The sequence below is a fragment of the Typopeltis vanoorti genome, chromosome 18, assembly GCF_054136105.1.
Source record: "Typopeltis vanoorti isolate ZY-2024b chromosome 18, IOZ_Tvanoo_1.0, whole genome shotgun sequence".
Taxonomy (NCBI): Eukaryota; Metazoa; Arthropoda; class Arachnida; order Uropygi; family Thelyphonidae; genus Typopeltis; species Typopeltis vanoorti.
In genome coordinates, this window is record NC_143566.1 from 81,627,029 (window position 1) to 81,644,432 (window position 17,404).

Consider the following 17,404-nt stretch of genomic DNA (forward strand, 5'->3'; position numbering starts at 1 on the left):
ATATTAATTTCCTTTCCTTATCTTCTAGTTTCAAAGAAGTTGATATTTTTATAATAATTTTATTCAAAGAATATGAATTATCTTACCACAGCAACATGATGTCCAGCTTCATAATTTAGTTTTGCAATCATGAATGCATCAGCAAACACTAAGAAAAGTATTATTACTCCAAGATAGCCAATCTCCTAAAATAATGATAACAAAAATATGAGTGTGCATTACATATATATATATATATATATATATATATATATATATATATATATATATAAATTATACAATATTACCTAAACTAAATTCATGCATTTTGTTGTGGTTTACAGTTAACCATATTTAGTTTAGCACATGAAAATTAGAATTATCACCCATCAGGAAAAATTTTAGGCTGGATGAAGCAATTTTGTAACAACTTTTGAGATAATGAAAAGAAAAAAAAAAAAGCTGAACTTTAAAGAACTTAAAATTATTTAGGTATTTTTAATTTTCAAACATTAAAAATAATTTTAACTATTATAGCAGTTATTGGAAGTTTTTCACTTGGTTATACTATAAATTAAAGATACCAAGAAATTATATACTTGGATAAAAGGATTAAACCAAGTATATAATTTTGAAGGTTGAAGATTTGTGGGTTGCAGAAATTGGTTGACAGGCAGAAAAGTGGTGATATGATTGAGACATTCAAATTACTGAAGGGTTTCTATAAGATTAATTCAGAAGATATTTTTGAGAATAGGACTGGTGATGGGAGGACTAGGGGCCATACATGGAAGCTGGGCAAGAGTGTGGTTAGCACGGGTGTTAGAGCTAGGTTTTTTACTTGGAGAGTGGTGAATGAGTGGAATAAGCTGCCAGAGTCTGTTGTGGGTGCTATGACTGTGAATCAGTTCAAGAATATGAACTCATAAACTGTGTGAATGTCGAATAGTTGTTCTTGACATGATGTTAGAGCCTCCCTCGATGAGTCTATCGACTCCTTGGAGTTGCTCGTAATAATAATTTTTAATAATAAAAATAATAATAATAATTTTTGGTATCTTTAATTTATAGTTGCATTTGTAGTCTAGCATTTTTGAAGTATTACAAAATATTTTAGAGAGTACAAGATTTAATGCTGTTTCCTTTCCTCAAAATATTTATGACCTTAAATCTAACATCTCTTTCAAAAAGCTTTGAACTATAAATAAATGTGGGATTTAATATCCCCTTAATAAAACTATGTGGGATTTAATATCCCCTTAATTTAAGCTTTGAACTATGTTTAAATTGAAAATGAAAATTGCCATTTTCATCCATATCTCACTCTGGTAGAAGTGAAAAGTTGAGTTTGTGCATCAGGCAAAAACACTGCTATCCATCATTAAGGAGTCCATGCCAATACAACTACCTACCAACTAGTCAATGAAGTCTTATCATTCAAAATGCATAAAAGGAGTCAAGCAGGGTTGTTCTCACAATCCTTTATTCTTTGCATTGGTTCCAGAACTTTTTTTTTTTGCAAAAAGTTGACTTGTGTGTTGTGTGACAGATAATATTTCCCTCCACTATGAAGGAAAATAAAGTATTAGCATATGAAGATGATGTAGATAATGATTCAATATACATCTTTTTTGGTATTTGGGAAAAATTCAATGAAATCAGTGACCTAACTGCCAATGCTGTCAACACCAAATTAAAAGTTTTTGGAAGATGGGAACTTGGAGGCATTCCCTTTGGACTAACCTCTAAAAGAAATAGGACACTTTTCTTCTAAAGCTACTTGAAACCATAATAGAAATATGATTTTTTTATATTACTCCACAAAAATAAAGTATCACGTGCCATATTTCTAGCATGTCCTCTCTCCACAGAAGCCTGTGCAATGATATTAATACCATAAGCTTCTCTGCTCAGCTGTATACACAATACAGATGTTATACAAATGTTAGATATTACAGAATCTGAACAGAAACAGTTATATAGTAAACCTGGGCATTTGGGGGGGGGGGTCCAACCAATACCAGGAAATTAAAAAGGAATTTATTTAACTGTCAAAGAAACATTAAGGCTTTATTGCAGGCATGGAAGCAATATTAAAATTCTGGTATTTAAGTAATACATCCCCTCAGAAATCCATAAAATATTACATACATTCTCTGGTAGTACCTAGGTTTTCATTTTCCACTGTTTGCCCCTTCCCCATGGGGGTACCTGTTCAGTGTGTGGGGGGGGGGGGGACACCCATTGATGGTACTGACCTTTTTTTATTCTTCCTCTTGCTGTATTCTCTGCTCTCTCTTCTCCCAGGTCTTTTTTACTATCCCATTTTCCAGACCACCATCACTGAGATCTAATACCGTGCAGCTATGTTTGCCATGCAATGCAACCCATGGGCATCTGGAAAAGGGAGATCCTATGTTCTGGTGATATTCTTTTTGAAATCATCATGTCAGTAACATTCAGAAAAAATACTAAAAGCAATATCAATGGGCGGAATGCCAATTACAGTAATTTCTCATAAAAACATCAAACTCTTCTAGAGGAGTGATATCAGAATGGAATCTCCTTGATGTTCCAGATGAGGAGATATGTTAAGAGCTTAAAGATCAAGGAGTGATTGGTATGAGGTGCATCCTGATATGTAGGGATGGTCACATAATTCTAACCTTATTTTTGACAACTAAACCTCCAACATTTGTAAAAGCAGGATATCTCAACTGTTAAGCTGTACATTCCTAATCCCCTGAGTTTGTTTAAATGTCAGAAACATGGACATGCCCAAACTGCCTGTCATGGCCCTACCACTTGTGCCTGATGTGGTAGTAAAGAGCATGGTAATAAATCTTGTCCTGCAAAGAAAGCTAAATGTATTAACTGTCAGGGAGATCAACCAGCTTGCTCCCATGCAAGTCACAGGCAAAAGGACAAAAAATTAATTCAAAAGATTAAAACGGAACAAAATATATGAAGATGCAAAAAAAAAAGTTAGCCAACCACGCCTGTCCCAAAGTTCTCTGCTGAGAAGGTGGCAGTTAAAAAAACATCAAGAACAATTCAAGATGTTACGTCTATTCCACCTTTGGATAATTTTACCATACCCGAACTTTATGATCATGAATGCTTCTCTGTGGAGTGCATCAGTTGCATGACTTAGTCTTTCTCCCAAAACAACTTGAAGAAAAAAAAAAGGTTCCCATTTGATGAGAACCCATTTCAAATGATTCCCATTTGATGAGAACCCATTTCAACACATCAAAAATATTATGGCAAGGATATCACTTAAAGATAAATCACCAAATAATCTCATAAAATAATGGATACTTTGATATCCACTTTAAGTAAGTGAAACTTATCAAATGATCCTAACATATCAGATGATGTAATGAACATTTTTCCAGAAGAAGAGATGGACACTAGCCATCCATACTTCTCAAAATCAATTGATAAATTTAAACCTGACAAAAGTAAGTCCTCAGTCTCTCATAAATTGGACAAATCTACAAGGCCAAAACAATAGGGAAATTTTTGCAGCAGAACTATTACATATTTTGTCTAAATATCGATGATATCAAGAAACAAGCAGTTCTGTTTCTGTCTGCAGTAAACATTAAAAACCCAGTGAGGACCCTAACTTGCAGAATTTCTCCTACACAGATGACATGTAAAAAATGGACCAAGCTGACTGGAATACTTTTTCTTATTTTGCAAAATTTAATGCTGAAGCAGTCAGTCAAACATTTATCAGTAAAGTGTGTAACAGATTATATTGTCCAATCAGCAACAGCCATAATTCCAAAAACATCTTGATTTCCACTTTATCCAAAACCTTGGTAAAATCCAGAGTATCAAGTAGCCAAAAAAAGATCAAGCCAGAGCACGGCATATATTTCATAGATACCCTACCACATCAGATTTAATAGCTTTTTTTAAATGTACTTAGGCCAAAACACATTATGTAAGATGTTGTGTCAAAAACAATCTTCAATCCAATTTACATCATTGATTAGCCACTATACCAACTTGGATGTGTATATACATCCATAATTACAGGGATGCGAAGTGTCCATTGAAGTCAATTTAACCTTTAGATATTATAGAAAAAAATTATTTGGATACAAAATGTTGTTGCTGATCCCAAAGCTATTGCAGACACTTTGAGAAAATTTTGCTAGTATCTCAGCAACATCCTCTTATCTTCCTGCATTTTTAATATTAAGAAGAGAGTATTCCCCAAACCTGTCTTAAGTGTGACACTCATTGCTGTCAAAGTTAATTCAGTCACTGAACAGCTTCCTCTCACTGTAAGCAATGCTCTATATGTTGATAACTTCACAATTTACTGTCATTCTTGTAACATGAGGATAACTGAAAGATAACTTCATCAAAAAATTGATCGTGTCTTTCCATGGACTCTTAGTAATGGATTCAGGTTGTTAGCAGAAAAAAAAAGTTTCTTGTCTGTATACACTTATGCACCCAGATCCTGAGTGAGACAAAGTATTATTTAGCAGCAGAAGCTGAGTTCTTAGGATTCATCTTTGACAGAAAGCACACATTTCTTGCACATATTCATCAACTAAGAGAAAAGTGCAAGAAAGCAATGAGTCTACTTCACACTCTATCCTCTACTAAATGGGATGGAGACTGATCATCTCTACTTCATCTTTATCATGTGCTTATACATTCAAAGTGAATTATAGGTCTCAAAGTCTACATTTCTACAAGGCAGAGCAGCCTGGGATGGTTGGATCCCATCCATCACAGGGTATATAGATAGCTACTGGTGTCTTTTGAACCAGCTCTGTCACTTAGATGGAAACAGTTGTTTCTTAACTATGTCCTAAGAATAAAGTCACTTGCAGAACATCCTATGTAGAACTAGTATCTTTTATCTTTTCATGTTGGGAGGCTCAATATCAAATTGTCAGACAGCCATATGTCCTACTGGTATGTGTGTTAAAGAGATTATGCAAGCTGTTGACCTAAATGTCAAGAACATTGCCTGCACCAAACATAAGAGCGTTCCTCCATAGCAGATTTGAACTCCATTCAACAACCTCACTGTGTCAACTAAGGAAGTCTTGCACTCCATCCATCTAGTGGAGTTTTTTAATGCACAAAGTGCAGAACACCAATTTACTTCCTATCTATATTAATAGTTCAAGATCTGAGACGTCTGTTGGTTGTGCCACTGTATCAGATCCCAATTCATTACAGCAATTATAGCAGATATGCATATAATTCAGCTTTCACGTATACATATAAAAAGAAAACAGCTACAAAAAGTGTATGATTTATACAGACTCACTGAGTTTCATGCAGGCCATCTCATCCTCTGTTTTACAAAATTCTGAATTTGATATTCAAGCTCCCCCCCACCAAGAACAAGATTTAGAATACTTTCACATTTTGTTAACAAATATTGATTATGAAGTGGCAGAAGCAAACAAAATAGTTAAGTTAGTGAGTGATCATTTCGCAAGTGTGTAACCATCCAGGCAGAGATATTCCAGTTCCAAATGTGACATTGACTAATAAAAGAATAGAAGTAGATGAATTGGAGATGCTTCCAATATTACAGAAGATTAATCAAACATGACCATGGGATTAGATTGCATATCAGCCTGTGTATTATGAGAATGTGCAAGGGAATTGGCACCTCCTCTAACCATGTTATGTGACCTATAATTTGTTAGCCTAACAAAAGTTGCAAATTATAGGCCATCTCAGGAGCAGTAGTTAAGGCATTGGAGAAATTTGTAAAAGACAGAATTTAGAACTGAGTGGATAGAAATATGATACTCGATATGGGATAACATGGTTCATTAAAGGTAGGTCTTGCCTTAGTAATTTGCTTACTTTTTATAATAAAGTGACAAATAAGTTGGATAAAAGAAATGGCTACTCATTGATACTGCTGAACTTTGCAGAGACATTCGACATGGAACTGTGTTGTATAAATTGGAAAAAATGAAGATGGATATAAAGCTAGTAATTTGGATAAGAATGGTTGATGGACAGATAGATCAGAGATTGTGTATGGGGAGGTGAGTCCAGAAGAAGGCAGGTAACTAGTGGCATACTGAAGGGCTCAGTACTTGGTCTCTCTCTGTGCTGTTAAATTTATACATCAATGATATAAGAAATGATTTAAGGTGAAATATTAATTGTTGGCTGATAATGTGAAGCTGGAAAGAGCAAAAGTCAATGAAGATTATACAGATATTCTGCAGGATAATTTAAATAGACTGCCGATTTAATGTGGCTAGATGTACTTTGGGAGGATGAGATCACAAGCTGTGAACAGTATTGATGGAACCAATTGCAGGAAATTGATGAGGCCAGGGATTTGGAAGTTATTGTAGACAGGATGTTGAGGACATTTTGAAAAGGTGGCCAAAAATTGCACACCTTAGCAATATGTCCTCAACTTCCTTGCCTTTACATGACTGTTGAACACACTAATAAGCAGGAATAAGGAGATTACTCCCCTTTATAAGGTTTTAATAAGGCCACATCTGGACTAATGGGTATCCGGAGAGTTCATCGAAAGACAATTCATTGAAAATGCAATTCATCAAAGAAAAAAAAAAGTTCATCAAAAATTTTAAATTTTCGAAAATGTTATGAGAAAATTGATCTACTTAGAACAAAAACTGAACCGTGCAGAGCGAGAAAGCAATGCTACTTTAATAGGGAAAAATTATAGAACAATGTGGTTTCTTATAGTCTTTCTTGTCGAATAACTGTTTCACATCTGTTCATGGGACTGATTTGCCTGTTTCCGGGAGGAAAAGCCCAGCCATCTCTGTATTATGCCTGCTAACTTACCTTTAGCTGAACAGGACTGATAAAAATTATGCACGTCATAAATGGGATTCCAACTACCCAGGTCTTTCTAACTAAACGGCTTTGTTTATACCAACTGAACTACGCAGGCTCCATTATTATTATTTTTGCTAGTAGTAATATGTGACTTCAATACAGCAATTATTATGGGATGAATTTTACTCAGATTCGCTATTTGAAACTTTTACAAGAAAATATCGAACCATTCCAGTTTTTAATTCAGCTATATTTGGGGCAACAAAGAAATAACGTCTCAAAATTATGTGCTGTATTAGACTCCAGTGGGCTCAGTGTTACCTGATGTCGTCCCCCTTCTCCCAAGTATCCATTCCCACAAGAGGCCACCCCTGCTACCATCCACCATGGGCATTCTAGTTTCCCTGCATTTACACATCGACTCATTCAGAACAGCAATCTCTCCAGATGCCTACGTCCTTCCTCATTCAAATGCAAGTGGTCTCTCACATACAATTCCTTCCTGTCCTCAAACGCTCTCCAAGCATCCACATAGCAGGGTTTTTTTCTCCCAGAAACTTGGGTTTTTCATCCCGCATACAGACAAATCGGCCCTTCAGAACACATGCAATTTACAGACAAAAAAATACTAGTTGTGGTGGTGAGTGATGCATTGATGGTGATGATTGGTTGAGGTTCAGTGTGGTGGTAGAAGCAGTTGTATAGTGGGTGTCCTCCTGTGGTGAGTCTTCGGACTCCTTGGAGGTGTCATGAATAATAATAATATTCCAATCCTCTCTTCTGACACATTCAAGCTATTATGTTATTCAATATTATTGCTCTTCTGCTCAGCTTGTCCTATCATACCTAGAAAATACGCACACTATCTTTCCTCTCTGCATCTTCTTTCATACTACCTCAAGCAAGAATCTCTTATCTCTCACTGCCCAATTTACATTACCTCTTAAGTCATTCATTCCTACCATCACAATCATCTCATCCACCCTTTCATCCCTCTTAATTGCCACAGTCACAATTTCTATCATTCCTCCAGGCAAACATTCCTCACGCATCCTATCTTGCACACCATACATTACACCTCTTACCACCCTGTTCCTCAATTGCTCACATGCATCCCTCACTCTCTCTCCTCTAATACTTTCTCTCTGTGTTCCCCTACTCACCCACCTTCCTGACATCACTCTATCCCTGGTTCCAGTGCTTCCTCGCATTCTTCTCATTCCCTCTCTCTCCTCTTCTATCATTCCCTCTCTTCCACTATTCCTATTCTCCTCTTCTATCATTCACATAACTCTCTCCCATTCTCTCTCTCTCTTCTCCTGTTCCTATTCTCTCCTCTTCTACCATTCTCATAACTCTCTCCCATTCCCTCTCTTCTCCTGTTCCTATTCTCTCCTCTTCTACCATTCTCATAACTCTCTCTCATTCCCTCTCTTCTCCTGTTCCTATTCTCTCCTCTTCTACCATTCTCATAACTCTCTCTCATTCCCTCTCTTCTCCAGTTCCTATTCTCTCCTCTTCTACCATTCCAAAACTCTCTCTCATTCCCTCTCTTCTCCAGTTCCTATTCTCTCCTCTTCTACCATTCCAAAACTCTCTCTCATTCCCTCTCTCCTCTTCTACCATTCCAAAACTCTCTCTCATTCCCTCTCTTCTCCTGTTCCTATTCTCTCCTCTTCTACCATTCCAAAACTCTCTCTCATTCCCTCTCTCCTCTTCTACCATTCCAAAACTCTCTCTCATTCCCTCTCTTCTCCTGTTCCTATTCTCTCCTCTTCTACCATTCCAAAACTCTCTCTCATTCCCTCTCTCCTCTTCTACCATTCCAAAACTCTCTCTCATTCCCTCTCTTCTCCTGTTCCTATTCTCTCCTCTTCTACCATTCCAAAACTCTCTCTCATTCCCTCTCTCCTCTTCTACCATTCCAAAACTCTCTCTCATTCCCTCTCTTCTCCTGTTCCTATTCTCTCCTCTTCTACCATTCCAAAACTCTCTCTCATTCCCTCTCTCCTCTTCTACCATTCCAAAACTCTCTCTCATTCCCTCTCTTCTCCTGTTCCTATTCTCTCCTCTTCTACCATTCCAAAACTCTCTCTCATTCCCTCTCTCCTCTTCTACCATTCCAAAACTCTCTCTCATTCCCTCTCTTCTCCTGTTCCTATTCTCTCCTCTTCTACCATTCCAAAACTCTCTCTCATTCCCTCTCTCCTCTTCTACCATTCCAAAACTCTCTCTCATTCCCTCTCTTCTCCTGTTCCTATTCTCTCCTCTTCTACCATTCCAAAACTCTCTCTCATTCCCTCTCTCCTCTTCTACCATTCCAAAACTCTCTCTCATTCCCTCTCTTCTCCTGTTCCTATTCTCTCCTCTTCTACCATTCCAAAACTCTCTCGTTCCCTCTCTTCTACCATTCTCATAGCTCTCTTTCATTCCCTCCTTTCTACTGTTCCTATTCTCTCCTCTTCTATCATTCTCATAACTCTCTCTCACTCCTACTCTGATTTGCCCTGCATTTGTCTCTTTCATTTGCCTAATCTCATCTTTCACACTTCTCATCTCTTTCTCTAGCCATTCCACCTGCTCTTTCAGCTCATCTATCACTCTCTGCAAGTCAGCCACTCTTATTTGCCATTCATCCTCCCCATTGAGACCATCTCCGAAAGCTTCACAAATCATTCAACCTTTCCACTCTCCCCGCTCTCATTATTTTATTCATATTTCTCTCGCTATTCTTGCCCTCTATCATACCACTCATCTCTCTACATGGAGAATCTCCTGACTCTGACTCAACGAGGTCATTTATAGTCATCTCTAACTCACCAAGTTCCTCCCATTGCCTGCATTTTGTGCATGTACATATTTCTGTAATACCATGGTGTATTACAGAAATATACATAGGAGATGATTAATGCTCAGTTTGTTCTGCTACTCGAACACCTCCATACTACAGTCAGATGAATAACTACAAATTGCTTGCCCATTTATTGAACAGATTCAATTTTAGATTAGGACACAAAGAACATTAAGATTTCTAAGAATTTTTTCAGGAAAATATGCCAGGATTTTTCCCTCCTGAAACTTGGGTTCCCCCTTCCCACACAAATAAAAATTCATTTCTAATTAGTAGATGCCATGAATGTTAGCACTACCAAATGATGAATAAAATGATAAATTTAAATTTTATAAATTAATTACAATACTTACTAGCAAATCCTTTGTTTGTGGAGAAATACGGATCTTTGTGATGAATCCAGTACAATGGAAAATGTACAAAGCAAGAGATGTCAAAAAGGCTGTGAAAGTGACTGTGGCAAAGAAGATATGTGTTGTAGCACTCTTTTGGCAGTCCTTATTCTTACACCATGTTGTTTCCTCACAGATAAATGCTATTAAACAACATACCTGTGGAGAGCAAAAAAAAACCTATGCTATATAATATGACAATCATACCAAGAACTTAAATTTTAACTTTCAAAACAACCTTAAGAAAATTATTCCAGCTGCAAACAATACATGCAGACAGCATCCAACAATTGTTGGATGCTGTCTGCATGTATCATGTTACTGTAATTCTCTTTTTCCAGAACTGACACACACACACACACACACAAAATGAAAATTTTAATTAATAAAACTGAATTAACAGCAGAAAATATGCAGATAAATGAAGTAATTGTTTATTATAATAACCAATTTGCCTACCCATATATAAGTATTATTTCAGGATGTAATAAATTTCTGTGAAACTGTTTTTTTTTATTTTCTCTGTATTCCAAAATAATTTACTGTTATAAGTTTTAAATTGTACAGTGTACACACACCAAAAAAAGAAAGTGGGGTGGGATGAATACATATAGGTAATACTAAGTCTCAGTAAATGCATGTTTACAAAAACTCATCCTCCAAAAGTGTTTTGTTTCTTTGTTGTCCCACCCACTGAAGAAAGAAATATATCTAAGGTAATGAGTTCCATACACTCTTTCCTTAGACTTTAGAAATGTACTATACGTGTGTGTGTGTGTGTGTGTGTGTGTGTGTGTGTGTGTGTGTGTGTGTGTGTGTGTGTGTGTGTGTGTGTGTGTGTGTGTGTGTGCACGCGCACGCATGCACACACGGGTGCATGCGCACATATATGAATGCTTTTTCTCCATTTTAAGGTAAGAGCAAGTTTTAATTACAAGAAAGCAAATTGATTCCCCATGTGTGCGTGCGCACACACACATACACACACCAAAAATTTTAGTACTACTCCTTGTCTTATGCTTTCATGAGATCCTAAATCACCTTCATAAGCAAAGTTCCATTTGAAGATGCACAAAATGTGCATTATAACCGATTCCCAGAAGGCCTTATTGTAGTACCCTGACAAGTGGAGACACCCATAGAAAAATTAAGGAAATCATTATTATTCACATTATTATATGGGCATCTCCATGGAGTCCAAAGACTCGTTGCAGGGGACCCAATCTATCATACCTCTCCTTGAACCCATTAACAGACAAAGCATTCACAACTGACAACCCATTGGCAACCCATTCCCACTCTCCAAGCAAAAAAATGTAGTCTTCACTTCCCTACTAACCACACCTTAATTCAACTTCCAGAGATGACCCTTTGTTCCAGTTCCTCTAGTCAAATGCTGAAACATTTCTTATGCATCTATCTTATAAAATCCTTTAAGCAACTTAAAATGTTTCTATTATATCCTCCCTTTTTCTCCTATCAACCAACTTCTGCAATCCACACACCTTCAAATTATCCTCATAGGGAACATTCTACAGGCCACTCACCATCTTGGTCACTTGCCTCTGAATCCTCTCCACTGCTTTACATTCCCAAGAAACCCAGGGGACCAGACTTGAGCACAATAATCCAGATGCAGGCATATCAAGGTGTTATAAAGAGGAATTACAACTTCCTTATTTCTACTTATTAATGTGTTCTTCAATAGCCAAGTAATCTTATGGGCTAATTTAGTAACCTTAGCAATAGGTCCTCTAAACCAGCGCTTCCCACCGTGGAATCTAGAGATTCTCTAAATTTCTAGCTTCCTGTGGCCCCCTTGGGGGCCATTAGTTTTGCTGAGGGGGGGACATGAAATAATGAAAACAAATTTAAAATGGTTTAAGATTAAGTGTGCCATGTCAAATGTGTATGTAAGATGATAAAATGCAATATTTGCATTTGATTTTGCAATATTCACTGTGGATGTTTTGTATTGAATATAAATATAATATTTATTATAATAATATATGTCTGTATTAAGATTTTTTTTCCGATGGGGGCCGTGAAATATTTTAATTTTTCCAAGGGGGCCTTTATATCCATAAGTTGGGAAGCACTGCTCTAAACTTTAACTCTCTGTCTACCACCACCGCCACTAAATCTCTAGCTTCATTTATTTCCTGGAGTACAGTGCCATCAATGTGATACACAACTTGTAATCTATTTATTATCCCAAAATGCACATTAAACCGACACCCATTAACTTTTGCCCATACTGACAACCTATTTAAATCTTCCTGCAAGCTTTCCACCTCCTTGATTAACTATTACTCTACCTAATTTTTGCATGATCAGCAAACAACTGAATATTTCCTTTCAGGTTATTTCTTATATCATTTATTTATCCATAGCTCGAATTCTTTCACCTTAACTGTAGGAATGAGGTTTCTATAGACCTAAGAATTCCCTGTCTCTTTTCCTAATATCTTTTGCAGCAACATGGTATTCTAAAATGTTAACTACAGAGCAAGAACCATTTGCTATAGAACTCTGCCACATTGTTTAACCAATATACATGTTAGGTTTTAAGTCTACAATATGGCAACAGTTGCCTGCCATACTTTCTCCTTGATACATAAAAAATTGATAGCCTTCACTACCAATGAGTCAAAGTCTAAGGGTGGAAACTGTCTGGCCAACAATCTTCTGAGGGGAAAAAAAAAAAAAAAAAAGTAAGGGTTAAAAGAACACTGCCTATTTTCATTGGGAATAAAAGGGGTTACAGGCAAAAAGCAATAACTGCATGAACTAACTTGTTAGTTTTCAAGTATTAACAATTCATTCCACACATGATATTACTCAAGTTACTTACCTTAAGAGTAAGTATCCTTTTCAGTATTTAAAACCACAGAAGTCACCAAGTGCATCATTTATGTACAAATTTAATTTGTTTAAGCAAATGGTTAATGCAGTACTCTTTGTTTTTGTTAAATATCAGTCTATATCTGAGTAGGCATTCACAGATGCATGTTATTTATTATTATTATTATGGGCAACTCCAAGGAGTCGATAGACTCATCAAGGGAGGCCCTAACATCATGTCAAGAACAACTATTCGACATTCGCACAGTATCTATCATACTTCATATAAACGAGTGCCTTGAACTCATTTACAGTCATAGCACCCACAACAGACTCTGGCAGCTTACTCCACTCATTCACCACTCTCCAAGTAAAAAACCTAGCTCTAACACCCTTGCTAACCACACTCTTGCCCAGCTTCCATGTATGGCCCCTAGTCCTCCCATCACCAGTCCTATTCTCAAAAATATCTTCTGAATTAATCTTATAGAAACCCTTCAGTAAATTTAATGTCTCAATCATATCACCCCTTTTCTGCCTATCAACCAATTTCTGCAAATCTTCAACCTGTTCTCATAAGATTCATTCCATAGACGTGCTATCATCTTGGTCACTCGTCTCTCTGGATCCTCTCCACCTCCTCCCCATCAAGAAGAAACCCTGGCCCCCAAATCTGGGTACAGTAGGAACAATACAGAGGAACAATAACCTGTTAGTCTCTGCTTGTAAAAGTATTTTTCAGCAACTAAGTGATTTGATGAGCTGATTTAGCCACTTTTGCGATGTGCCCCCCTAAAGTTCAACTCCTTATCCACCAACACCCAAATCCCTGGCCTCGTCAATCTCCTGGAGTACGGTTCCACCAATGTGATATACAGCTGCTAATCTTTTCACCCCAAAATGCATAACCTTACACTTTGCCACATTAAATTGGCATCCATTCTCCTTAGCCCAGTCCTCCAAACTATCCAAATCATCTTGCAAAATTTTGACATCCTGTGCACTCACTATTGTTCTACCCAACTTGGCATCATCAGCAAACAAATGAACACTTCCTCTCAGATCCTTTCCTATATCGTTAACGAACAAATTGAAAAGTAGTGGTCCAAGAACAGAATCTTGCAGCACACCACTAGTCACAGGCCGTCTTTTGGACGCTACTCCTGAATAAACTATTCTCTGATATCTCTCCAACAACCCCCTCCTGTCCATCTCACCAACCCTATATCCATCCCCATATGCTGCAGTTTACTGATTAGAATTCCATGTGGTATCCTGTCAAAGGCCTTAGCAAGGTCCAGTAGAACCACTGTAAACCCATTACCCTTATCCAGTTCAGCCATCACTGTGTTATAAAACTTGAGCAAGTTACTGAGGCATGATCTACCCTTCACAAAAACCACGCTGTTCCCCATACAGTATCCCATTTTCATCTATCCAATCCTGTATTTTTCTCTTGACTATTTTCTCCAAGACCTTGACAACGATTCCTGATATGCTGATCGGTCGATAATATACAACAGCAGTCTTGGAACCTCCTTTATGCAGTGGAACTATTTTCCCCTCTTTCCACCCCCTCAGGACTAACCCAGACCCGAGACTCAAATTAAACAAAATGGTCAAGGGCACTGACAATTCTTTAGCCACTTCACGTATGACATGAGCTGGTATACCATCCAATCCCACAGATGTATTGATATCGAGGTTTTGTAATAGACTATTCACCTCCACTTCATTCACCACAATTCCCGTATAAGCTATTGGTTCATTCATTCCTGCAATGTCACTGCCTGGATGATATACTTTTGCAAAGAGCTCGCTCAGTAATTCAACTATATCCACTGATTCGGTTATCTCCCTACCATCGACATTCTTTAAAATCATTCTGCCATATACATTTTTTTCTTTTACTTGCAACATATCGAAAAAACTGTTTGGGATTCTCTTTAGCCTGCATGGCTAATGTTCTTTCATAATCCGCTTTTGCTTTTCTTACCACACTCGTTACCCTTCTGGCCTGCACTTTATACTGTTCGTGTGCCTGCCGGTCACTTTTCTCCTTAAATTCTCTCCACAGTTGTTTCTTTTTTTTGCAGCTCAAGCTTAATGGTGTTATTCATCCATTTAATCCCTACTTGATTTTTTATTCGACTCTAGGTATACAGTCAGCCATTGCTGATGCAAACACTTCTTAACCGCCTCCCATGCACTATCAACATCCAGCCCTTGCAGTTTTACATGCCATGGCACACTGAACCAATCAAACTCCTAAGCCTGTCATACTTACCAGCCTGATAATTCCACATGTACCCTGTCTTAATTGTAAATTCCACACCTTTAGCCACCTCCCAAGTCAAGACCTATGATCACTCTCACCAATTGGTGGCAACATGGTCATATTCGTTACAGCCAAATTCTCAGATGTAATTACTAGGTCAAACACTCTCTGACCCCTAGTATTTTCCATTACATGCTGTCGCAGATAGTTAGCCCTTAATAACTGCATAAAATCCAATTCCTTCCTCCCATGTGTCCTCTCCTCCTTCCAATCAATGTTACCATAGTTGAAATCTCCCATAATAATTACCTTCCCTCCACTCATTTCTTCTATTTGCTTATGCATACTATCTCCACCATCTATTCCATCACCTGGTTTAGCAGCACCCAACTGTATATTTTGTTCTGCTAGCCTCAATGTCACACCAAATAGCCTCAAATGTGCTCTTTTCTTTATCCCACAGTTCCACTTCTATTCTCCTTGTTCATCATGTTGGAGGCTTAATGGATTTTTTACAACACTCAAAAAGAATTAAATTAGAATTTAATACTTCCTATATTTCGTCCTAGTCACTAGGACATCACCTGGTTTAGCAGCACCCAACTGTATATTTTGTTCTGCTAGCCTCAATCTCACACCAAATAGCCTCAAATGTGCTCTTTTCTTTATCCCACAGTTCCACTTCTATTCTCCTTGTTCATCATGTTGGAGGCTTAATGGATTTTTTACAACACTCAAAAAGAATTAAATTAGAATTTAATACTTCCTATATTTCGTCCTAGTCACTAGGACATCTACGGGGATTACAAAAACAATTAATGTAACATATACACAAATAACAAACAATACTAAGCCCAACCACGTGGGTGACACTAAAGTCCTATCTAGATAAAGCGCCCTCTAAGGGCAGTAGTAGGTGGCCTGGAATGTAAGGTGAGAACTCTGGTGATAAGTGTTTCCCAAATCTTCGGAAGCTTAATGCAACCGTATTTATTGAGATTTGGTTGGTTTTTGAGAGCTGCTGCTGCTTCTAAGAAAAGTCTCTCTTTCTTGAATTTGCTGTGGTGGAGCATGGTGGTTTTCTTCCATGATACTCTGTGGGTGGTGTCCAAAACATGGTCAGCCAAGCCTGAATGGCCATAGTTGTGTTTGAAGATGTAAGACTTGTGTTCCTCTAGACGGATGGATGCTGATCTGCCTATCTGTCCAAAGTACGCTAGCTTACAGGAACAGGGTACTTTGTAAACTCCAGGCAGAGAGAGAGGAGGGAGCTGATCTTTCGTAGAACAGATAAGGGTAGCAAGTTTGCAGTGGGGCTTATATGCTGTGTGTAGGTTGTACTGTTTTAGTATCTTGGCTATTTTTTCGGATGTGCCACGGATGTAGGGTATGGTGACGGCATTTTTAAAATCTTGTTGACGCGAAGGACGGGGAATGGGGGAGGAGTTGATTATTTTTTTTTGATACTGTGATCGCTGTAGCCATTGGAGAAGAAAGTGCTGTGTATGTGGTTAAGCTCAGTAGTGAGGGTGGTTCCACTGGAACAAAGATTGTGGGCTCTCTTGGTAAGAGTTTTAATAATGCCATATTGTTGAGAAGGGTGGTGGTGGGAGAGTTTGTGAATGTATCTGCCTGTGTGTGTGGGTTTTCTGTATACAGTGAAGGCAAGTGTATCATTAGGCAGGCGCGTGACTAAGGTGTCTAGGAAGGGTAAACAATTGTTCTTTTCCATAGTAAACTGGATTCTTGGATGTAGGCTATTGAGATGACCGAGGAAGGAGTCTAACGTGTCTGGGCCATGAGGCCAAATAGAGAACACATCATCTACATATCTTAGCCAGATAGAAGGTTTGAGTGGGGCTGAGTAATAAATACGGTTGCATTAAGCTTCCGAAGATTTGGGAAACACTCATCACCAAAGTTCCCACCTTACATTCCAGGCCACCTACTACTGCCCTTAGAGGGCGCTCTACCTAGATAGGACTTTAGTGTCACCCACGTGGTTGGGCTTAGTATTGTTTGTTATTCGTGTATATGTTACATTAATTGTTTTTGTAATCTCCGTAGATGTCCTAGTGACTAGGACGAAATATAGGAAGTAATAAATTCTATTTTAATTCTTTTTGAGTGTTGTAAAAAATCCATTAAGCCTCCAACATGATGTCCTCACAGCACTTAAGCCTCTACACACGTATTCTATTCTCCTTGGCTGTAGCTCATCAGCTATCATCAATA

The 17,404-nt window shown here is 37.8% G+C and overlaps 1 protein-coding gene across 3 annotated transcripts in view; it reads right to left on the bottom strand.

Moving 5' to 3' along the window:
- LOC150096850 (uncharacterized) overlaps positions 1-17,404 on the bottom strand; it is a 74,147-nt gene that overhangs the window by 19,348 nt on the left and 37,395 nt on the right. For all 3 annotated transcript variants that reach the window (XM_090408495.1, XM_090408497.1, XM_090408498.1), the window contains exons 3-4: positions 10,009-10,206; positions 87-185 (exon numbers count right to left, since the gene is read on the bottom strand). In XM_090408495.1, the coding sequence (XP_090264621.1) occupies positions 87-185; positions 10,009-10,206 (297 nt within the window). The remainder of the gene's footprint in view (positions 1-86; positions 186-10,008; positions 10,207-17,404) is intronic.